The 25,396-nt window shown below is 37.6% G+C and overlaps 1 protein-coding gene across 6 annotated transcripts in view; it reads right to left on the reverse strand.

Annotated features, from left to right (window-relative positions):
• The window catches only part of VRK2 (VRK serine/threonine kinase 2), a 119,033-nt gene that overhangs the window by 10,175 nt on the left and 83,462 nt on the right, over window positions 1–25,396 (reverse strand). For 5 of the 6 annotated variants that reach the window (XM_045979378.1, XM_045979377.1, XM_045979379.1 and 2 more), the window contains 4 exons: window positions 16,097–16,217; window positions 13,743–13,801; window positions 9,612–9,778; window positions 4,312–4,473 (listed from right to left, as the gene is read on the reverse strand). In XM_045979378.1, coding sequence (XP_045835334.1) covers window positions 4,312–4,473; window positions 9,612–9,778; window positions 13,743–13,801; window positions 16,097–16,217 — 509 coding nt within the window. Of the gene's footprint in view, window positions 1–4,311; window positions 4,474–9,611; window positions 9,779–13,742; window positions 13,802–16,082; window positions 16,218–25,396 lie in introns of all 6 variants that reach the window. The other variant, XM_045979380.1, reaches the window with a different exon arrangement.

Here is a 25,396-nt window from a genome sequence, read left to right on the forward strand (position 1 = left end):
CTGCAGACAATATGTAAGAGATAATATGTAAGGAAGTTTTGTGAGGCTGTACAAAAGAAAAGAACAAACTCTGTTAATTTACAAAAGTACTCACAGACACAAAGAAAACTCCACACTGAGCACAGAGCCCAACACGGGCCTTAATCCCATGAAGCCAGAATCACTACCTGAGCCAAAACCAAGAGTCAGGTACTTAACCATCTGTACCACCCAGGCGCCCCACTATACATTTTAGAAAAGAGACTTAAGTTTAGCTTTTATCTTAAGAAGCTTGAAAGAAGAGAGTACCTAAAGTAAGTAAAAGGAAAGAAATGAAGAATGGAAATTAATGAAATAGAAAAAAAAAATCAACAGTAGATAAGTCAACAAATCCAAAAACTGGTTCTTTGAAATGATCAATAAAAATGATAGGCATCTAGCTAGACTATCAAAAAAAGAAAAAGAAACTAAAAAGTTACCATTATCAAGAATGAAAGAAGGGACATCAAAATGGATACTGAAAATGTTAAAAGGATAATAGTATCATGAACTACATAATGCTGAGAAATTTGACAAGTTAGATGAAATGGACAAATTCCTTGAAAGATACATATTACCAAAATTGACATAAGAAGAAAAAAATCTAATAATTTCATTATTCATAATTAAAAATTTTCCTACAACAAAACTCTAGACTCAGATGATTTTCTTACTAAATTCTATTGAACAATTATGAAAGACAAATCTTAGTAAAACACTTCCTGAAAATAGACACCTCCAACCGATACAATGACCTGAAAACAAAAGCACCCAAGGATATTATGAGGAAAGAAATTAGAGATCAAGATCTCTCATTAATGTAATATAAGAAAAACCCCTTAATGGAATAATAGCAAATCAAATTCAGTATGACAACACATTATGACTAAATGGATTTTATCCAGAGACAAAAGGCTGATTTCATACTCAAAAACCAATGTAATTCCTTACACTAGTAAAGGAGAAAAATCATACGATCAGGAGATCCCAAAAAATTACTTAATATACATCCATGACTTAAATTTTGTTTTCTTTCAACAAACTACAATGAAATATCCTCAGCCTGATAAAGGGCATTTAGGAAAAAACCTTCAGCTAACATCATATTTAATGGTTAAAGAATGAATATTTTCCACCAAAGAACAGGAACAAAGAATGCCCACTCTTGATGTAGTATTAGAGGTCATGGCAGGTGTGATAAAGCATGAAAAAAAGATATAAAAGGCATTCATGTTGGAAAGGACGAAGTAAAACTCCATTCACAAACATGATTAATGATGTAGAAAATTCTAAGAATCTATCAACTACTAGAATTAAAAAGTGAATTTAGAAAGATCCCAAGATTCAAGGTCAATATACAAAATGATATTTACAGTAGAATTTAAAATATCTAGAGATAATTTTAATGGAAAATGTGTAAGATGTGTACACAAAAAAAACTACAGAACACTGTTGAGAGAAATTAAAGATCTATATAAATGGAGAGCAGTATCAGTTTCATGCGTTCGAAGATTCCAGTGTGTTTCCCCTAAACTGATCTTTAGATTGAGTAGAGTCACAATCAAAATCCCATTGTGCTTTTTAGTGGAAATTGACAAACTGGTTCTTAAATTTTATGGAAAGGGACAGAACCTAAAATGGCTAGTGCATTCTTTTTTTTTTTTTTTTTAAAGATTTTATTTATTTGACAGAAAGAGCGATCACAAGTAGGCAGAGAGAGAGGGAAGCAGGTTCCCTGCTGAGCAGAGAGCCCGATGCGGGGCTCAATCCCAGTACCCTGAGATGATGACCTGAGCAGAAGGCAGAGGCTCAACCCACTGAGCCACCCAGGCGCCCCTGGCCAGTGCATTCTTGAAGAAAAGTGTTGGAGGATTTCTACTCATTTCAGAACTTGTAAAGCTACAGTAATTGATGCAGTGTAGCTCTGGTATAAGGACAAAGAAATTGTAAGTAATGGTCTGTTTCTGGACTCTCTCCTCTTCTCTCAATGTCAGGGGACTTTTGAAAAAGATTCCAGTGAAACTTAATTAGGAAAAGGAACCTCTTTTTACACATGGTGCTGAGGTGCTGAGACAGCTGGCTCTCTATAATGTAAGAGAAGGAATCTTAACCCCTTACACCATACACCAGAATGATTTGACATGGCTCACAGACTCAAAATGAAAACTAAAACTAAAAGCCTTTTTAAAAATGTATAGTAACCTGTGACCCTAAGATAGACAAAATTTTCTCAGGTTTCTTTATAGAAAAAAAAAATGATAAATTGAACTTCAAAGAAAAATAACAGTTTTTGCTCACTTAAGACACTGTTAAATAAATGACAGACTACACACTGGAACATATCCATAGTATAGATGTGTAAAGAATACCTACAACTCAGTGAAAAATGAGACAATCATCCACATAAAAGTGGATCAAGACATTTCATGAAAGAAGATACAGGATGGGCAGTGAGCACATGAAAAAGTGCCCACAGATACTAATTATCAGGTACATGGTAACTGGAATCAACAGAAATACTAATACATAAATGTTGGAATGGCTAAAATTAGACCAACAGCAAATGTTGGGGAGGATCTGTGATTACCGGTGGGAGTATAAAATGGAAGTATTTGTCAACTTTTTATTAAGGTGAACATACATCTGCCCTATGAAATAGCAGTTCCACTTCTCAGGACAAACAAAATGTATCCAGAGAAGAACCTGTGACACAAAGCTATTATTCATGGTGACTAGAGCCAGGAGCAGCCCAGTTATTAATGGGAGACTGGATATATGAATTATGATGTAGTTCCACAATGGAGTATTACTCAACAAGAAAAAGAAATGACTAATACATGCAGCGATATGAATGAACTTCAAAAATACATGGTGAGGAGCGCCTGGGTGGCTCAGTGGGTTAAGCCTCTGCCTTCGGCTCAGGTCGTGATCCCAGGGTCCCGGGATCGAGCCCTGCGTTGGGCTCTCTGCTCAGCGGGAGGCCTGCCTCCCCCTCTGCCTGCCTCTCTGCCTACTTGTGATCTCTGTCAAATAAATAAATAAAATCTTAAAAAAAACAAAAACAAAAACATGCTGAGTGAAAAAAGCCAGACACAAGAGTTTATACTGTGTGACTATATGGTATGTGACTTTCTAGAAGAAGCCAAACTAGCCTAGTAATGAAAATCAGAACAGTGGTTGTCTGGGGGAAAGGGTCTAACTGAGAAAGAGAACAAAGAGCTTTCTGGAATGATAAAATCTGTACACATGTATCATAATGCTATCCCAATTAAAATAAATGTCTTTGCTTGGAACCTGGGCATCAGTTTTTTTTATAGTCCCCCCCTACCTCCATACGTACGTGATTCTGGTAGACAATAACGGTTGAAAAAGAACACTCAAGAATCTCAAAATCTTCTCACCAAGCAGTATTGTAATTCTATAAATGGGAACTATAACTGCAAAAGATTCTTACTAGTACTAAAGAGCATTCTCTGGATAAACATGCATGCTTGCTGGTTAGATAAGAAATGCCCAACTTGTATATGTCTAATTTTTGTCCTGGCTGCCAAGAAGTTCAGAGCCAAATTCAGTGTTCAATTTAGTGATTAACATCCCAGCTGCCTGATATACCAATTTGTGGGGCGGGGGTTGGGAAACGGAAGATGGGGGTATTAAACTATCCTGTTTCACATTTTAAACTACCTCAAATCATTTGGGGGAAAATGACGGTATATAAATCATAGAAAATGTTGGTCATTTTGGAAAAAATTTCTTTTTCACTGAAGATATAAATACATTGTATGCTTCTTGTCAAAAAAAAGGTTAGCTCTGGAAGGACTTTTGCTATTGCTTGGATGAGTCCTCTGCTAAAGATAGGTCACTACCCGACCAAATGATGGAATAACATTAAAAGATGCATCATTTTAAAATACAACCATATCAACAGGGAGACTCTTCACTTACCTTCGATTATAAGGGTGAGGCTGGAGGAACCCACGTAAGAGATGGAATATGTTAAGAGTCCCTAATGGATCATAGATGGCATAAAAAATTTAAGTGCACTTCATTACATTCTTAGGCTAAAGAAAGAAATCAGATCTGTACGCAGATGTGCTCACTGTCGTTACGTTTCTATGATGACTGGTGTCGGCTGCTTTGATTTTATCCACTGGATAGGATAGTTTTCTGCCCTTTCTCATTTAACAAAACCATACAACCTTGGCCCTCAGGAGAAAATATAATTTCTTTACTCCCATAGGGCATATTCTAATGCAACAGGAAGGAAAAAAGAAACAACAAAAAGCCTCTCACCTGAGCTGTCTCACTGCTAAGCAATCCAGTCGGTGGCTCCACTTTTTGCACTTTTCTCCCTGTTAAGCAGGACTCAGCACTTCTCTCACTATGGATGTTTTTCTCTATTAACCTATTTTGCATCTGATTGATTTGCTTTGTTGCAGCCTTTCGAGAAACAACCTGTTGATAGAGAGTAATCATGTATAATGAAAACTTTTGACACCTGTTAAAAAAAAAACAAACCAAAACGCATTCACATCCAGGTTCTTGAAAATTCTAAACTTGCCAAGGTTTGTAAGAAGGAAGAAATAAAGAGGAAACCAACAAATGGATGTTATGGAAAGAGTATAGAAGTTGGCAAGATCCAGACCTTTCTCATCAATAGTACAAGACCAATTAAAATTAGTGTCACTGTTGTACGCTCTTTAGAAATTGTCTTATTGAAAACGGCATTTTTACAGAAAACTGTCACATTCTCAAACTGCACATGAATTCATTATTAACCTTTGCTGGGAGTGGATCCAATACATCTTTTTAGTTTAAATTCTTATTAATTAGAATCTTCGTTTTCTATCATTGAAGTGAGCCTAATTACTGTGAACATATAAAAAAGGAACTTATGATGTTGCTTACTTTTTTTATGCAGTAATTTAACCTTTTAGCAGATGAGTCACAGTTCATGTCACCTAGTACTGTGAACCGGTATCAGAGGTTAAGTTCTACAACAAGCCTGCTGTCTCTGAGGTTTCTTTTTCACACCACGGTGTTTTCTGGGGAATGACTGACTCTCAATAACCTTGAAGTAGACACGGAAATAGAAGGGCAGATCCCACAATAGAGTTGGAAGATTGAAAGTCACAGTGAAGACCCTTACGTGAAGTATTTGCTCAGCAGCTTCGTGTTTACAGCAGCTGAAAGTACCATCACCCTTTTCCGTGGGTTAAGTAGGGGCAGGAGATAGGAACAGCACAAGGGGAAATAATGGAGTAGCCAGTGCCAAGACGGAGAATGAATCACATTGGCTGGGCAAGCAGAGCCTTAATTTGTAGTCTCTCGATTTTTAGCTTCTATTGCCAAATGTGTTCACTCCTTCCCTTTAAAATATGCTGGTGTTTTGTGGCTAGGTCTAAGCTGTCACAACACCATTCTTTATTCACCCCTCCTCCTGGATTCCAGCTTCTCAAAGGAGAGCAAAGTCATTGCTTTTCAGTAACCTGACAATTGGAATTGTTCCCTCATCACTCAGGGTTTCTTTATTTTCACCACTCGACTCTCCCGAACTGCTGGGGAAATTCGTGTGTGTGACCATCTTCTGAGTCTCTCTCCCACTGAAGTCATCTTGGGGATAAAAGCTCATCACACCACAGGGTGAAACAAAGGGTTTCCCAGGGCTGCTGTACACTGTTCATCCTAGTAAAAGACTAGCTTGCCGATCATTGTGAAAATGTGTCTCCCGATATAAAGGATTAGTTGAGATACTAGTTGAGGTTTTTAAAGCCTCCTGGATGCTAGGCACTTTAGGTAGAACGGTTTTTGGCCTGGGAGCCTCTGATGTACAAACAAAATTTGATCTAATATGGTCAGTCCTCCTGAGGCTTTCTGGAAGAGATGGTGCCTCCTGGGTCTTCTGTCAGTTGGCCGGATGGTTAGGTTGCGCTGCCATAAGCACTTCGAGCTAATAAAGTGATATCCAGTTTATGAAGAATTTCTATTTCTAGGGAAACGTTCGAAACAGTAAGAGTGGAATGGGATGATTAAGTTTTACTCTCAGTTGTGAACAGAGATAAAACTTTTCTCAAAGACATAAAAGTAAGTACAGGAAACACTCTGGGCATCTCACATAATCAAACAAAATGACACTGTCCAAATTTGGGTCATTTTCAAGAAAGCGGCTATTCAAATAAGGCATTTTTTATTTAATCTTCCCCCGGCACTTCACGGTATTCTAAGAAATCAGGAATACTCTGGCCTCGTAAAATTCAGTAAGCCAACAACATGCTCATAATTGAGAATTATACTCTCCTTTTCTCACACAGAAATATGAAGACAAGCTTAACAGAATTATTTTCAGAAGGCTCAAGAAAGAATTGTTTAAATTTTTAAGTTCAATGCAAGGATTACTACAACCAATAATAATATATTCACCCCTGGATTTGCTGTAGGAGCCTCAGATTCAGGGTAAATCAAAGGACAAACTTGCGCTTGTCTGAAATGTAGGACAGCTTGAATGTTTCACTGTCCTACGGTTGTTCCTCTGTCTAGGTCGAGCATTTCGGAAGGACGGGTGGCTCATTATGCCCAGGTCTCTGTGCTGTTACAGTATGGACTTGGGTATCGAACACCGAGGGAGATGTGATAAGCTGATCAAAAGGTCCACTACTGGCTCTTGAAGAAACAGCTTATTCAAGGGTTGAATGGGGGCCTTCAATAATGCTGGTTTTCCAGCTTGGCTTAGCATTCTCATCTGGGAATTCTAGAGCTTCAGCTCACCTCAATAAGCATTCTTACTGAAATATGGTTTCCTTCAGTGAATTTTGGACATTAAATCCCAGTGGAAGGCATCAACAGACTGTGGTAGCCCTGATGATAGATTCTTCTAATTTGACAGCGTTACCTCAGGAGCTGTCGGAGCTGCTAAAGAGTGATTTCAGCTACACAGACCATCATTTTGATTGAGGCAAATGCCCCAAAAGATTTGCTTTTGAGGAAAAAAATATCAGTGTCTCTCCTGTCTTGACAAAAATTCATTTCCAATTTAACTCTAGTAACAGTATTTGAGGACTTGTGCAAGGCAGCAGCTCAGTTTACAGGAACAGTTTATGATGCCTAGTAAAACCCAGTATGGGAAGAAACCTCATTTTTCTTTTGCAAAAACATGCTGTAAGTTTGCCAAGATTCTTACCTAACCAAAACATATTTTTGTTAGGAATGCTAAATTTAAAAGGCACAACCACTTATACTGAGGGTAATAACTTGGACAAAATTAAACATTTATAACTTTCTTTTGAATACTGAATGATACAAATATTTTGTTTATCTAACTGTGTATGTTTTCTGGCTCACTGACTTGTTTTTAAGTGTCTTTGTCCAAAAAATTTAAGTCCAGAATTCATTCAGTATTCTATTAAATAACGAGAGTAAGCCATGTTTGAAGTAACAAGAAATGTTTTTAGTTACCAGTAAGGGGATTCTGTCTGTGATTAAAACGAGAGAAATTTGGAGCCATGTGATTGGTGCTCATTCTGGACCTAAAATGATTTCTGTTATGAAAGTAGTCAATCGCAGAAACTATCCTATACTTCTATCACTCACAGGAACTGAGTACATAACAGTTTACATTGTCATACTTAGCTTTTAAACATTTTCGAGTTTGGTTTTTGCAACATTACAAAATCTGTAACTTTAAAAATAAAAAATCAGATAATTTGGGTTTAGCCACATGGTGAACCCATTTCTATGACTATTAAATATATTTGTGCACTTAAAATACTACAGAAGTTAAGTCATTATTCGATAAATATTGATCTGCTGTGGAATACACCCTCAAATCATCTTACTGTCTATACACTGGGGCTGGTCATACTGTTAGAAATTAACTAAGGTCTTAAGAACGCACATTATTCTTTGTGTTTTCTTTTGACTCATAATCAAAGTGCTCTAATCAAAAGGGAAGAATAAAATATTTTTGATTGAGGCTCATTGGAAAAATGCACATTGGAAAAATGTTTTATGTTCTATTCTCTGCATATAAAAATGGTTTCACAACAAACATCCTTTGCTTTTGATGAAACTGAAAATTCCGGTGAATAATAATTAGAATTTTACATCAGAGAATATAACTATCAGTCTTTAAAATGGCTTCCTTTATATTTCAATTAAGTTTATGAAACTGAAAAACTACAAAAAAGGGGGAAAAATCTACTTAAATTAGTGTAGATTAAGTGGTGACCATTATTGCAAGGGAAATACTATGTTAAGGAAATGGCTCTTTGTTTTGTTGCAAAAGTGATAAAAACACAAAAGTCAATAAAACTGTTAAAATAAGTCTCAGTAATTACCAAGATCAAAATCCACTGGCTTTTTATTAAACATGAACTTTTGTTCTGCCTTCTGCAATACGTAAATAGTGCTGACAATTGGTTTGTGAGGCATTTGCTACAATAAAATGTAATTGTATCATGAGAGAAAGGTGACAATCAGGAGATCATGAAAAAATTACATATTCTCACTGGTAGTTAATTAGCCATGCAAAACCTCCTCAAACAGATATTCTCTTCTATTAGGAATGATTACTATGCAGGCCTACAGATGTCAATACCACAGTCATTCAAATACTTCTTTCCCTACTAATTGAAGGTTGTAAAGCTCTGGTGCCAAGGTTTTGCTTCCAAAGAGCTAATTTATGACTAGAAGGATATTTTATGTCTTCAGTTGCAGCAGCTACAAAATTCAGCAAATCAGAACCATCTGTGCACTGATACTTGACTCACCATTCATCTCGCAGCCTATCAGTCACATTAGTTTGCATCCGGCATTCTTGGCTCATGAACACTTGCGATGATCCAAAGTTCATAAGAAATATTAAAAATGAATGGCATCCTGACCCTACCTTATTGTACACGCATCAGGAAACCCCACCACCACCACCCACATCTTTTGCATATGGACCGTATCAAGGAAGGACTGGACACTTGGATTCCCATCCAGTAAGGCCGCTCACAGCAGTCTCAAGTTGCCCCCGCTCTCTGAGAAATGTTAAGTCCTAATTCTTGTATATTGTTTCAAGTTCTATTTTTTTAAGTTGGTGTGAGCCAGTCAGTTGGAAAATTACAGAGTAAAGGATGAAAAGGTGTAACTTAAAAAAAAAAATGTAGATTGAAATATCAGTACACACAAGTCATCTAGTTAAATTTAAGAATATCACCATGATTGCCACCAAATTATGACCAAACTGGTAAGCAAAACCACAGGGAAGTAACTAAAGAGATCTGAAGAAAAGCAGCAAATAAAGGTTCTCATGAGTAAAGTCAGATTAGCCTTTAATCCGACCTTGGTCATATCTCTGTGGCCTCAGTCACTGCTTTCTTTCTTTAACAGTACACTCAATTGGCTATGGATCCTCCTGTTTTTCTCTAGGAGACAATAGGTCAAAAGAACTTTCAACAAAATTTCTTGGACCTGAGTGAGGAGAACTAGTAATTATCTACAATAAGCAAGAAACTGGGCTGTCAGACTCCTTTTGAGACCCCAAACAACTTCATTTGGTAGAAAAGCTTCAGAGAAGGTAATCCTAGGGTCCCAGGGCCAAAATTACTTACTTTTTGATTGTTTGGAATATGCACATTTGCACCCTCTGCTCTGGTGGAAAACTCCAGTGGTCCTAAAGGTATTCCACCTGGGTTCAGGATTTTCTTGAGCATTTGATAGTTTGGCTTTTCATCATATGCCAAATTATGAGCACATACCAAATATTCAGCTATTTCACCTGTGAAGTGTTAAATTTTTTAAATGTTATTCATAATGGGCAGGAATTGTCAAGGTTCTAGGGTCATCAAAACCTCTCTATTCTCTCACACATGCACACAACACACATCCTGAAGAAACTACGAGTGAACACTTTGGTGAAAAGCACTTTTCAAATGATACCCAAAAATGACTGAAATACAGTGACCTGGAGATGTGACAAGATGGGAGAAACTAGGAATTTTTTACGTATCTTTGTTGGTACGTTTATTTTTCACCAATCAAAAGAAGCAAATTTCTAAGATTACAGTTAGTGATTTTGGCTTATGGGGTGCAATTACTAAGAACTGCATGAATAAGATGATAAAGCAGGCTTGCTCACACTTCTTTTATGTGGAAGCTTTAAAAATTCAGTTACAAACAAGTGTCACTTATTATAAACCTCCTTACGTTGATGGAAAAAAATATCACTGCAAACTTTAATTCAGGCTTTGATTTTGAGATAATACTAGTACATTTAGAAATGACCTTGAATTCTAGGTTTTTAGCCATGACTGATTTTAGAGTTCAGCAGACCTCCCCCGAGCCCTCCTCCATCCGTAGCCAGCCGGCTGCCTTCCCTCGTGTCATCTTCCTAACGAAAGAGCAGAAGGGTGAGATGCTGCTACTTTTTTCTTTCTAATGTAATCTCTTCCTTAGAACTACATAGCAACCCCCCCAAATATGAACGAACTCTTAAATAGAATTAGTGACCCAAATTTATAAACATTGCTGCCTTAAATGTAGTTTTGCATTTTTCAGGTGGAGAGTCAATCTAAATTCAAGATGAAAGTATATGATGATACCGTATACTTCTTACATCTAGCATGTTTTCCTTTCTTGCAGAGATGTTTAGATACTCCAAAAACTAGTTTTTATAAGCTTTCCTATTCAAAAACTTATCACTCACACAGACGTGAGTACCTCTTACTTTCTCATTAAGTTGCTATATCCCCGTGGCTGGGAAAATCTGGGAAGCTTTGTGGGTTGGCCAGAGTGACTTCCCAATCTTCCCTTCCCCTCCAGGCCCATCTCCATTCAAAAGGGAACTGCAGACACTGGCTTTCACCCCCCTACAGAGTGGGGGGGGGGGTTCCAAAAGGAACAGTCACCACCCCTTCCTCTTACCAAAGTCAGAGTGACCATTTCATACCCCATTACCCACAGCCATGTTCAAAGACCATAAGGTTACTGTGGCTAAAATGAGAACCCTTGGCTCCAGGGTTTTTGTTTTCAGTTTCTTGGTTTTTGTTTGTTTGTTTGTTTGTTTTTCCTTTTCTTCTGGATACGGCAGCAATTATGCAACCTAACTTTCTTCCTTCTCTAATGTTGTAAGGTGTATCACATTCTGTTATGTAACATTCGATCAACCACATCTCTGTTAACTAGTAAATGGTATGGCTACATCACATTTGTAACTCCTGTTTCCAGAAGCCCATTGCAGGCGTCTGATTCCTGAAGGGATGATCAAAAAGAAAATAAGATGACGTTACATTTACTACCATTTTCATGTAAATATTCTGTTGTTCTTTGGCCCTTTTGAGACTGGTAAACTAAGTTTGGTATATGTTATCACAGTTCTATTAACCAAAATATCCCCAATGGAGAAGAGAGCTGAATATTGTGGGAGAGTTTTCGCAGGTCATGGTTAGAAGATGCGAGATTCCTGGCGCTCCCCCAGCTGAAGGCAGCTGGGCTGCCAAGTCTTCATGGGTCCGGGGCTTGGACAAATGAGGTATAGGTGAGGTAGGAAGGGGAGAAAAAGAAAAGCCACTTCTTATAAATTCGTTATTATCAATCTGAAGCTTGGACTACTGTGATGTATTACCGCTTTAAATGTTAGCCTTCCAAGATCTGGATTTATTATGTTAAGTATACTTTTTAATTTACTGGCATATTTCTGGAGCTATAAAACAAAATGCTTTGAGTAATATGAAATTATGATATTCTCGAATCATCTGCTTTTAAGCTAATGAAATATTAAGTATCATTACTATCACCTCAGGAGACAGAAACCTATGCAACTATTACTATTACACGAGCTGGACATGCACACTGGAAACTTCTTGGTGGTTTTATTTCATCAACTGCCTTAGTAATAAACCTTTTTACACATTGGATTATCATGCTTGCAGTACCCACTCCTAAGTACAACCAAGAGATCTTCAGATAATATTAAAGTTTCAATGTTCTGTGCTTTAGACATAGAAATCTGCATTTTATAAAATAATAGGATGGACCCAAATAAATGGTTGGTACTGAAAATGGAGAACCTGGCCTTCCTGTGATTTCTCGTTGTCACTCAGATCTTCTTATCTCCAGTAATAGAAGGGTCCCAGAATATACACAGGCCCACAAGCATTTATCTTGTGCAACCCAGGGCATCAGGGTTTTCTTTTCTATTACTGAGCTGAACAGTTACCTTTTGTGCAGGAGGGGCAGAAAAGGTAAGGGAGATACACAGAGAAAACTTTGACATCTCTCATTTCTCCTTTTTGCTGTCCTATTGAGTAAAACATAAGCTGTATAACTTAGTCCAAATGCCAACAGGCATATTAGCCAAAAAGGAATACTGGCATTTGGACCAAGTTACTCAGTGCAGTTACAGAAACGAAAAGCTTTCTCATTCCCAATGCATCCCCCCACCCAAGGAGACCCCCTCCTCTGTCAGAAGAGGGACTACAGAAGCTGGGAAGCTGGAGGCTCACACTGGGGCAAGCTTAGCACTTGGAGGATGGAGGTGGAAAAGCAGAACTGCTTTGTTCCTCTTTCGTTTCCCATGGAAATGAACATTTTGGTTTCTTGTCAAAGAAAGGCTATAAATATAAGTTCAAGACGATTTAACTCCACATTTAAACTCTCAGATGGAAACTGATGCTATTTGACCTTATCTAGAGGGTCAGTGTACACATTCACTTTCATAAGTCAGCTAAAAGCTAACTTTGAGATTGCCCAATATAGAGAAAACGAGATTCATTCTGCTTATCTGTCTCTGAGAAAAAGTGAGCCTGACAGCAGAAGCTGCCTCTTTTCTATAAGACAATCGAACTCATTTATTAAATTGGTGAACAATGTGCCACGCATGCATATGCAAACGACAGGCACTTGTGAATTGACTTACTATTTTTACTGATAATACTGTCAATTAAAGAATTCCAAAACGATCCATACTAACTTGAAAGAGAAAACCATTTAATGAAACATACCTTCAAATCCCAAGGTTAAATGGCTTTGCCAATTCAAAATTTTTTTTGCTGGTTGTTCAGAGTACAACCCAGGTTTAAACAGCATTCAAGTGTTCAGTGATTTGTTTTTTTTAAATTACTGACTGAAAGTGGTCCTTCTTTAGATCAACTTTATCTTCTTTCAACAATATACAAAGGGACAACCAGAATGTCAACTCTAAAGGCACTAGATACAGTTGACGATTAAACGGAGGAGTGAGTTGGGGGAAATCAGAGGGGGAGACAAAATGAGAGACTGTGGGCTCTGAGAAACAAACTGAGGGTTTTGAAGGGGTGGGGGGTTGGGTGAGCCCAGTGGTGGGTGTTAAGGAGGGCACCTATTGCATGGAGCACTGGGTGTGGTGCATAAACAATGAATTTTGGAACACTGAAAAGAAATAAAACGGAAAAACAAAAGCCCCCAAAACCTCTGTAAGATTCCTCTCTCTCTGCCTCTCCCCCACCCCCCGCCCCATGCAGTCAGCAAAGCCTAGAAGGCTGCCTAAATATTTTCTTGTAGTCTTCGTGTGTTCTAATGTCAAGAGAGCATCTAAACGTTCTCTTCTCAGGCAATTTATCTGTAACCCAGTGTACAGAGTTTCCTCCCACCCCCGTGGGAATGGGAGTGGGTGGATTAAGCAAAAACTGTAAAACAAGACTGACAAATGTAGAAATGTGGTGACCACTAAATCATACAGGAGAAGGTGGTAGAATGTGACTTACGGCAGCTGCTTCCAGAAGGAGCCCATTTAAGCACTGACTCAGGAAGCTCATCCAACAGACTAAAACGAAACAGAGTAAGATTCAATGAATTTGCTTATGATTCTGTGATTCACTGTCTTGATTAGAAAACAAAACTCAAGTGCTGTGTTGATGGGTCACCTGTATTGTTATGCCTTTCAATATTTTTTTTTCACCCACCGGGAAGGGGAAAGAGGGTAAGTGGAGGTGGGGGAGATGCTTCAATTCTCATTGACCAGCTTTATATCAATTAGCTAGAAACTGAATGTAGATTTATAGTATAAATGCTTTCATTCAAAGTCTGGACATGCAGAAATGTAGAAGCAGGGAAATCTATCGTGATTTTTTTTCTTAAAAGCAAGAAAAAATACACAGGAAAATTGTATCAGGGTTTTCAGGAGATTCTTCCTCAGGTACTTACCCTTGGGGAGGGGCAAATTATTTAATTATTTATGTACACTGTTCTCCATTGGGCAGTGTTTTATGCTATTCTATGATTCAACAGGTTAACAAGTAATATTCAAACCACAAAACAAACAAGAAAAGTCATTATTCTAATCCCTTCTAGTGCTTTAGATGAAACAAGCACAGTTCTATTAAGTTGCCTCAGCCACCAGTATATAAACATGCAACTAACATTATCGATAGGAGTGTACGACTGACAAACTCAGGCACAGGCAGAATTGCAACAATAAATGCTCTGATCTGGTGTCATCCCACGGCAGGAAAATAAAGGGCATGAGGGAGATACGGTATCCCAGCCGTATATGCAAGCAGGCCCTTAAAAGGAAATTCAGAGTGCACCTTCTTAGAAGTTGAATGACTTATGATTATACCTTATTTACTAGCCGAAGCTTAAAAATGTCTATAGTTTACCTTAACTATAAACTTCACTATATATTAACTTTACTGCTTAACAGGTTTATATTAATCAAATCAAAATGAAGATATTAATGTAAGGGTGCCCAAAATGTAAATGGAAGTTATGTTTATTAGCATATTTTATTATTTTGCATGATAGCCTATTATCATATTTGAATATACACACGTAGGCATATTCTCTAGCTATCAACAATGAATGCATCTATATGTGTATATGGATAAAAGACTAAAACAAATCATAGTTGTCTTATTAAAAGAGAAAAATACATAAAATCATCAGAGTTAAAATGCAAGTCTTTAAATACAGCACATTATTCAAACCAGGTGAACTGAGGTGAAAAACTGGATACTGAGATCGTTTATATATGTCCATTACTGTGCTCTGACTTGACCCATATACTGAAAAATGTTGGTTAATACGGGCACATTAATCACTGCAGTAAATAACTGATTAGAAGGTTCTAATATTGACTTATGTAAATGTGTTCGTTGGGGCAAGGGGCTGGGATGATCAAGATTCCAAGTGGAGAAATACTTCATATACTATGCCGGTGTTTACAAACGTAAACTGTACTACTCCGCATCTGCAGGCTAGGCCCTCTGTGTTAAGACCTGAGAGCACACTGAATTTGAAGACTGCTTTCTGTGGATCAGCTCCCCCTTTTGTAAATTTCCGTTGTGACTCACCTTACTTCAAACACAGCTGCCTTTTCCAATCGCAGTATTGTGTCTGCGGACAACTGCTGTAGAACGTATCTTAGTATATAATGAAAACTGGCTATTCCGGGCTGCATGCGATTGCTTTCCCGTAGGACTTATCAGTGAGAAATTAGCAAAATAGTAACATACTCTGTTCTCAGTCTGACCTAGTTCTCATGCTAACACATTCTAGGTGATAAAAATTGAATGTGGAATATTAAAAACGTTTATGTGGCTGCAACAGTATCTCTAACAGGAACACCTCCTGTAAAAGTTTTGTTTCTTCCTTAAGAAGAAACTTCCCCCAAGTTCCTGTGTCTTCCCCCAAGACACAGAATTAAGAGGTAAGTTGCTCTCACTTGAAAAATACAAGCCCTCTCTGTCCCGCCTCACTGTCGCTTTCCACGGTTAATACCAATCACACCCAACGCAGACTACCTCCCCGTACTTGTACAACGCTGATTTGAAACGACTCTTCCTTGAAAACACCACCACCTAGAATTTAGCTCTGGAAAACACCACGTAAAAGAACAAACACTTCACTTGACATTCCACGTCAGAGCGTGCGTGCGGGTGATCGCCCAGGTGCTACCTTAACTGATGTGAAGTTGGTCAGGTGTTTGGTCTTAAAAAAATGTTTTTCAGATTTCAGAAATTTGCTTTGATTATCATACTGGGTGAATGGCGAGTAATGCCCTTGAATGTGTCCCTTCCCAGCCCCTGCCCTCCGGGCTGGAATACCTGCAAATGCGTACTTTGTTTTAGCAGTTTGTACGGCCGCAGGGTCCCGCAGGCTCCGCTCCCAGGGCAGCCCTCCACAGGACCAGCACAGCAGGCAGTAGCCGAGGGTCTCCAGGTCACTCCTTCTGGACAGGGCTGGAGGGGGAGGAAGCATGGAGAAAGAAACAGGAGGGACAAGCAAGTTTTGAGACCTAGAGAAATCGCCGAATGAACTACCGCTGATGAAATATGAAAAAGCCAAATGGGCAAACGTGTTTTGTTTGTTCAGCTGGATGAAAACTTAGACGCCTGGGCTTTTGGCCGCAGTCCACAGACAGGCAGTGACTTGTGGCTGTTGAAAGTAAGGGTCAGTTTCCTCACCTCGTCCAACTTCATCCTTCCTTGGTCTGGCCTGTCACATGAACTTGATCTCCATGGCCTCTGACATGATCCAGACAACCCATAACCTGGCACCAACACTTTCTCAAAGAGCCAAGCAGTAAAACAAAGAAATAAATGTCTGCGGCTAAATTGCTAACATATGTTCCAGGAAGACCATGGGGTCTGCACTGGTCACACGGAGACCCTTGGAGTGCAGACTAAACATTGATGGCCTTTCCTGCTCCACTCCCGCGAGGAGCACCGAAAGCTGGAAGAATATGACAAAACTGCCATCTAGTGTGCAGGATGGAAACACAGGTCTGCCTCAAGGTTCTGCAATTAAAAGGGAAGTATGGGATTAAAAAACGCCTACTGTTTTTTAGGCACAGTGTTCTTAAAACTTTAACAAATATTTTTAGACATAAATAGTGCTAAGCTGAAATTCTGGTCAAGTGGCCTGAACAGGAAAATGTAACCGCGAGGTGACGGTGTGCAGGGGTGGCTGGACATAGATCTGGAAGCCACACAGAGGCTGTTCAGAATTCAAAATAGAATGGCTTTTCATCAAAAAATACAGAAGAACATTTTCAGGCCACTGTAGATGCCATTTATATCAGACTATTAAGTGCTGTAGACTAATTTTATCATGATTCTTGTGTTTTTTCAAGGTGTCTTATTTGAAAAGACAGACAATGGAATCTAATGTAAAAGTCAAAATAGAACAACTATTATTGGAATAACAATTAAAACATTAACGAGGTCCCACCAAATGAACTCAATTTTTTAATAACCATTCCAAATTGTTCTAAAACAATAGGCCGGTATTTACATTTCTGCCCTTACTTGAGTGTTCGCCCATCTGTGGAGGGATATAAAATCGTCTAACTGCAATGTGTGGCTGTTAAACCCGCTGTAAACAGGTATCCGGTTTTATTATCTTTCATTAAATAAACTCTGAAAAGTCTCTCCGTAAACTTAGTTTTTAATTTAAAAAGTCACCTACGAAGATGCGAGCACATCGTAACTACTTTTGGTTACCACACATGAGTTATTATAAAAGCAGAAGACAAGATTAGCTGTTCCACAGAGTCTATCCTAACTGCTATTAGAGTGTTGGATTATTAAAGGCCCTTCAATCTAGCAGAATGCTATAGTCCCAGGGGCACCGTCTGCTTTCCTCACAAGCTTCGACAATGTCCTAATGCAAGACTTGGCTCTCCTATTAAAATAAAAACACAATCTCTACCACGCTGTTTGGTCCTGATTTCTTCAGTAATAAATCTCCCCCTAATAATGGAACGGCTCCACTTGCACAGATGTGCGCACAAGTTCCTTTTCGATTATGGCAATTCCTGATTGCCACCACTTCAAAAAAAATTCACATCCTCTAATTTTCAAACAAAAAAAAAGTCATATTCTGGCACCTGTTTGGATGACATAGGCTACACACAAGAGATTCTTTGAGGAATAATAATCAGAATTAAAATGGAATAAACCTTTCCAGTCACTACCCCCCCTCCTCCAACGGAGGGATGAACGGATATGAAGCTGTAAGTAATGACAAGTCATTTAGACTTCTGAAGCCAATCTTTCATAAACTGGTCTTCATCTGAAATAGCCCCTTGAGAGTTAACTTTACTTCACTATTATAGTTTGGTCTTATCTAATTAATATATAATATCACATTTTTTAACCTTTATTTTCTTTTATTGCCCATATATATTGATAACTATGGTTAGGTAAATGTTTTACTACGATTTCCACTAAAATACATGTAATGCTAGAAAAAAAAATCCTACAGTCACTCTTTCCTCCCATTAAAGAGAACCTCTTTAATTAAAATTAAATTAAATTAAAATTAAATTAAAATTAAACCTCTCCCTGAAATTCCCTCCCAGAGAAACAAATTGCAAAGTTCTGTGTGTTTTAATGATGTTCAAATCCAAGACTCTACCAATGGTTTAGTCTTCTTTCTATCTACTGTACAGAGAAGTCATCTTAATACCTGTTAAACTAATTAAAAATAAATATTCTAGATGGCAATATTAACATCTAGGTTTATGTGTAATTAACACAATGAATTGATCATATACCTTAAATTGACTTTAAACTACATCCTCAAGACATAGATGATATGACAAAAGGATAATAATTATAAAGCCAGGAATTGGGTATTTGGATATGTATTATACTAGTCTATTATTTCCTGTGCATTTGAAAAAAATTAAATAAAATGGTGAAAATTTAAAAATAAGGATTATATTTGAAGAGAATGATTAATATAGAGCTATAAAAATCCTTTTAGTTTGGAAGTTGAAATATATTATTAACTATTTTGTTCCTGTAGAATTTGGTCTCTGTATAATTTATTATAATACATAAAGTTCTTCAGTTCAATTTGATAATTAATGCAATCATTAACAGTAGTATATTTTCACATAGATTTCCTAAAAAAAAATCAAACTCTTACTTATGATGCTACTGCTTAGAAATGTAGCATGATTTAGTTATTATTAATTTCCCCCTACACTCCCTTGTTAGTTTTAAAACATAATTTAGCATCTAGCTTTTATTTAGCTTATTAATGTGGAGCAAAGCAAATGACTCTTCACTGAAAGCCTGTTGTGTTCTCCATTGTTTAACAATTTCTAAATTATAAAATACTGTCAAGAGTAACAAGAGTTAAAAAAGAAAAAAAGTCATGGGTGGGGACTGGAATTCTATCTCATTAGAAACCAGATTCCAGGAACAGAGGATACTAGAATGCTTACTTAAAATAAAAACAACTGACATGATTTATGGATCTGCTACTGTGCCAGACGCTTTAACTGCTTTTATATTATTTCATTTAATCATTCTAACAATAATATAAAGTACTATTTAAGCCTGTTGATAAATAAGAAAATAGAAGCTCAGAGAAGTTAAGCAACTTGTTTAATACCACAAAGCAAAAACTGACAGAGCTCTGCACTGTAATCCAGATCTCCACCTAACAATTACTTTGCCTCTCCCGTTAGTTTTAACACCATTTAAACTGCATTACATAAACTACTTGTATAGTTAGGGGAGTATTTGAGGCAGGAATTTTAACTTAAAACACCAAAAGACATGCGGTTGTTTGGCAGAGAATAACCAAGGTCTGAGGTGCAGCACCAACAAGAGTATCCATGCAACTGTCCTTTCACCACATGGTTTCTTTCACAATGTTTCATTCTGGGCCGCCTGGGTGGCTCAGTCGCTTAAGTGTCTGCCTTCCGCTCAGGTCATGATCCCAGGGTCCCGGGATCGAGTCCCACATGGGGCTCCCTGCTCAGTGGGGAGCCTGCTTCTCCCCTGCCTGCCGCTTCTGCTGCTTGTGCTCACTCGCTCTCTCTCTCTCTCTGACAAATAAACAAATAAATAAAATCTTAAAAAAAAAAAATCCTATTTCATTCTGATCAAGAAGGGTGTCTGGTTAAAACATTACTTTATCCAGTGTTCGGATGGTCCTTCTCAGCTGGTCGGAGAACGAGAGAAGCTAACTGAGAGAACTGGTCTTTATTCTAAAGACAAACTGTGTATCTGGGGCCAGGTCACCAAATGGAATGCAGCAGGAACTGGGCGGAGAAGAAAGCATAAGGGTTAATCCCAAAATGGATCCGATTATTTGCCTAAAGTGTTTTCTGTTTAGTTTTACTTTTATACAGAGTAATATGAAAGATGAAGGAAAACAGGATTTGGTAGGAAATAATACAGTGAACTTGAAAACTTCTGCCTGAAGTAGACAGGACTGGAATGCTCGAAATACTAGTTTATATGCTCCAAAATGACCTAAGAAAGGAGAAAACGTCTGAATAAGATGCTCACCTGAAGAAGTGAATGGTGACTATCTGCAGAACAATTTAGTTTTCTCTTCCATTCCCAACTAATAACCTATGTTACTATATTTTGTGACTTAAGATGTATAAAGAGCTGAAAAATTTCATGGTGGCCACGATTTATTGCAATTTTGAAAAGGATATTAGGAAAACAGAATGCAATATGACACATTTCAAATAAAACATTAAACTCGGGTCTCTTATTCTTTTAGTGCCTTTAATATTTTAAAACTTAGTTGTTCTTTTTTTTAATGAAACATTATTGTGTGAGGCTTAGGTAAAGTTATTCAACAGAGCAAAGGTGTTTTTGTTTTGTCTTGTTTACTTTTACTTTTATGTACCCATTCCTGCCCTCCCCTCCCCCCACCATCTCCCCTCTGGTAACCATCGGTTTGTTCTCTAGAGTTAAGAGTCTTGGATTGGAAGAATAAACATTGTTAAAATGTCTATACTGCCTAGAGCAATCTATACTTTTAATGCCATTCCGATCAAAATTCCACCGATATTTTTCAAAGAGCTGGAGCAAATAATCCTAAAATTTGTATGGAGTCAGAAGAGACCCCGAATTGCTAAGGAAATGTTGAAAAACAAAAACAAAACTGGCGGCATCACGTTACCCGATTTCAAGCTTTACTACAAAGCTGTGATCACCAAGACAGCGTGGTACTGGCATAAAAACAGACACATAGACCAGTGGAACAGAGTGGAGAGCCCAGATATGGACCCTCAACTCTATGGTCAAATAATCTTCGACAAAACAGGAAAAAATATTCAATGGAAAAAAGACAGTCTCTTCAATAAATGGTGCTGGGAAAACTGGACAGCGATATGTAGAAGAATGAAACTCGACCATTCTCTTACACCGTTCACAAAGATAAACTCGAAATGGATAAAAGACCTCAACGTGAGACAGGAATCTATCAGAATCCTAGAGGAGAACATAGGCAGTAACCTCTTCGATATCAGCCACAGCAACTTCTTTCAAGATAAGTCTCCAAAGGCCAAGGAAACAAAAGCAAAAATGAACTTTTGGGACTTCATCAAGATCAAAAGCTTCTGCACAGCAAAGGAAACAGTCAACAAAACAAAGAGGCAACCCACGGAATGGGAGAAGATATTTGTAAATGACAGTACAGACAAAAGGTTGATATCCAGGATCTACAAAGAACTTCTCAAACTCAACACACACAAAACAGATAATCATATCAAAAAATGGGCAGAAGATATGAACAGACACTTCTCCAACGAAGACATACAAATGGCTATCAGACACATGAAAAAATGTTCATCATCACTAGCCATCAGGGAGATTCAAATTAAAACAACATTGAGATACCACCTAACACCAGTTAGAATGGCCAAAATTAGCAAGACAGGAAACAACGTGTGCTGGAGAGGATGTGGAGAAAGGGGAACCCTCTTACACTGTTGGTGGGAATGCAAGTTAGTGCAGCCACTTTGGAGAACAGTGTGGAGATTCCTGAAGAAATTAAAAATAGAGCTTCCCTATGACCCTGCAATTGCACTGCTGGGTATTTACCCCAAAGATACAGATGTAGTGAAAAGAAGGGCCATTTGTACCCCAATGTTTATTGCAGCAATGGCTACGGTCGCCAAACTGTGGAAAGAACCAAGATGCCCTTCAACGGATGAATGGATAAGGAAGATGTGGTCCATATACACAATGGAGTATTATGCCTCCATCAGAAAGGACGAATACCCAACTTTTGTAGCAACATGGACAGGACTGGAAGAAATTATGCTGAGCGAAATAAGTCAAGCAGAGAGAGTCAAGTATCATATGGTCTCACTTATTTGTGGAGCATAACAAATAACATGGAGGACATGGGGAGATGGAGAGGAGAGGGAGTTGATGGAAACTGGAAGGGGAGATGAACCATGAGAGACTATGGACTCTGAAAAACAACCATAGGGTTATGAAGGGGCGGTGGGAGGGGGTGGGGTGGGATGGGAGGTTGAGGAACCAGGTGGTGGGTAATAGGGAGGGCACGTACTGCATGGAGCACTGGGTGTGATGCCAAAACAATGAACACTGTTATGCTGTAAATAAGCAAATAAAAATAAATAAATTAAAAAAAAAAAAAAAAAAAAGTCTGTTTCTTGGTTTGCCTCTTTTTCTGGTTTTTTGTTTTTTGTCTTTTCCCTTCGCTTGTTTATTTTTTTTCTTAAATTCCACAAAGGTATCTTACATTTGGCCAATGTGTATTATTATCTCAACCGAATAGTTCAAGACCTACATTAAGGCTTTAAAAGTCATGGCTGAATGTCAAAATTGGGTTATGCCATGTAAAATGAATAGTGTCTTCATTATTTTTTATTTATAATCAACCAAGGACTATTTTTAGCGGTAAATTTATCTAAAAATAGAAATCAATGGTTTGCTTTCTGACTACTAACAGGATTCAAGCTTGATCATTTACCTTAATACCATAATTGAAAAATGGGTTCCCTTTTTTGAATTATTGTTTGAGGAGATAAATATTGTGTAAACTACATCATTTCCTCAAGTTTGGTAACATGAAAATACACTCTCAGTTTATTTCACATATATTTTGTAAGCTGGAGTGCTAGATTAGAGTGAAAGGGAACTGTGCAAAAAATAACACAAGCCTTGGATTTCATCTACCATAGCAATTGGCAAAAAAAAAAAAAAGTATATATCTCTTTCCTTGATACTGAATATATTACACAACCAAATGGACATTTAAAATGCAATTTAGATATCATATTTTATGGTCATCAATTATGTCAAATTAAAACAGGTATTATACACTCAATGCAGAGGTCTGAAGTATTTAAAAAAGCTCAATATGTTAAATGCAGTATATCTCTAGAGAAATTAGGTATTGACTGCATGCCTCAGTGAGTAGAAAAATCTACAAAAATCCATACCACACATTGATCCAAATATTGCTTTTTAACATTACTAAGAATGTAACAAATTTTAAAATAGTATATTTGACACAGATATAATTCTCTTTAATTATCAGGCAACAAGCCCAAAATACGTCAATGTTTATACACGTTAGTTTTTATGAAGAAGAAAAAATTAATAATAGAAGAGAGAGAGAAACTGAATGTATATTACTCTAATTTTACACTAAATGAAGCATTTCAGCCACTCAGAAAACACCTCTAGGTCATACAAGAGAATTGAGTCTGGAAGGGTAACTGCAATTTTGAAAAGGCATACAGTCCTGGGGACGGTCATTCCCCGGTCCGGCCGAGACGTCTCTATCTCCATTCATATATTTTGGTTTGTAACGATACAAGCTGCCTTCCTTTTACATAAAGTTGGACTAGAAAATGCTAAGGGAAACTGGTGACTGGCACCTTATACAACTCCTTCATTAGAAAAACCCAACCAACCCACAGAAGAATGAGAGTTGGCTCTGGTTTCTGAGTACGCACTACGGCAAGTAGGAGAGATGTGATCCGGTGAACAGTCTCTGTTAAGTGGCTAATTCCTAAGTCAGTCTGACACTGAGTCTTAAATATTTCCCTAGGCCTGACCTGACGTACAGCAACTGTGTTGACAACTGGAAGTTCTATTTCCTAGAGATAACTTGTTTTGCTCTTTATGTTTTCCTTCGCATTATCTTTCTCAGTATTTATTTGATCTCCCAGCTGGACTGCTATAGAAAAGATTTTTCTGAGATTAAACTACATAGTGACTGTGCTGAAAGTAAACACGTGAATATTTATGAGTCTGACCTTCTACATTTAACTACAGGATTTATGGCCCTGTTTATTCTGGTGTCTAGATATGACTAAATGATTATTTCATTTCTAATAAATTCCTAAAGTAAAATGTTTTATTTTGGAAAGTTAAATGCAAAACGTTAGGAATGAATGGTATTCAAACATTTGAGGATATCAAACCCTTCACTTTATATATCAGACTGAAACTGCATATCAAAACTTCAGCAAAGATACACATTTATACATGTTTATGTATGTACATATGCGTATAGAGTGGACCCTTGAAAACATGAATTTGAATTGCCTGGGTCCTCTTACGTGCAGATTTTTTTTTTTTACAGTACTGTAAATGTGTTTTCTCTTCGTTATGATTTTCTTAGTAACATTTTCTTTCTCTAGCTTACTTTATTGTACGAATACAGTATGTTATACATATAATGGAAAAAAATATGTGCCGGGTGCCTGGGTGGCTCAGTTGGTTAAGCATCAGCGGGCAGCCTGCTTCTCCCTCCCCCTCTGCCTGCAGCTCCCCCTGCTTGTGCTCTGTCAAATGAGTAAATAAAATCTTTTTAAAAAAATGTGTTAATTGGCTGTTATCTGGTAAGGCTTCTGGTTATCAGTAGGCTATCAGTGGTTAAGTTTTGGGGGAGTCAAAAGTTATACATGGATTTTTAACTGCATGGGGAGTCAGCACCCCTAACCCTGTGTTCTTCAAGGTTAACTGTATATGTATGTCTATCTATGTAGACATCTATATCTACATATAGGTCTAAGTAGATAGAAATACATCTAGAAGCTTAGTGTAAATTCCATTTTAAATGAAGTAAGGGAATCTACTTTTTATAAGAATCCTGTGAAACCTCAATAAAAATGAATTATTCACTCCAGCATACAACTTTCTAGCAAATACCAAAAATATGTAATATAGGCACTTCCCTGAACAGTCCTCCCAGGGAAGTAATACCATCTTTCTACCATCATTCTCAGTTCAGTCTTCTCCTCAGGGACCTAGCATGGTGAAATCTACCCAACTCATCAACATGTGTTATTATTTAGAGAGAAAAAAAACTTAAAATGGACTCCAGAATAAAAAATGGTTTAAATTGTTCATGAAGACAGCACAATGAAAACACTGCCCTGAACAATGTAATGACTGTAGAGGACGTTTAGAATTACCATAGTCCAAACACTGATCCAACTAACATGTAACAATTCTACTTCCCATTCTGCAATCACAGTTGTTTCTTAGCCCTTTTAATAGATAATATCAGAGAGCATCAGTATGAGAGCTATCGGTTATAGTAATAAGGGGCCCAACCATAAGTGAATATCATTTAACATGCCGGGGCCAATGCTTAAGAATCTGTATGATGA

The sequence above is a fragment of the Meles meles genome, chromosome 15 (genome assembly GCF_922984935.1).
Source record: "Meles meles chromosome 15, mMelMel3.1 paternal haplotype, whole genome shotgun sequence".
NCBI lineage: Eukaryota > Metazoa > Chordata > Mammalia > Carnivora > Mustelidae > Meles > Meles meles.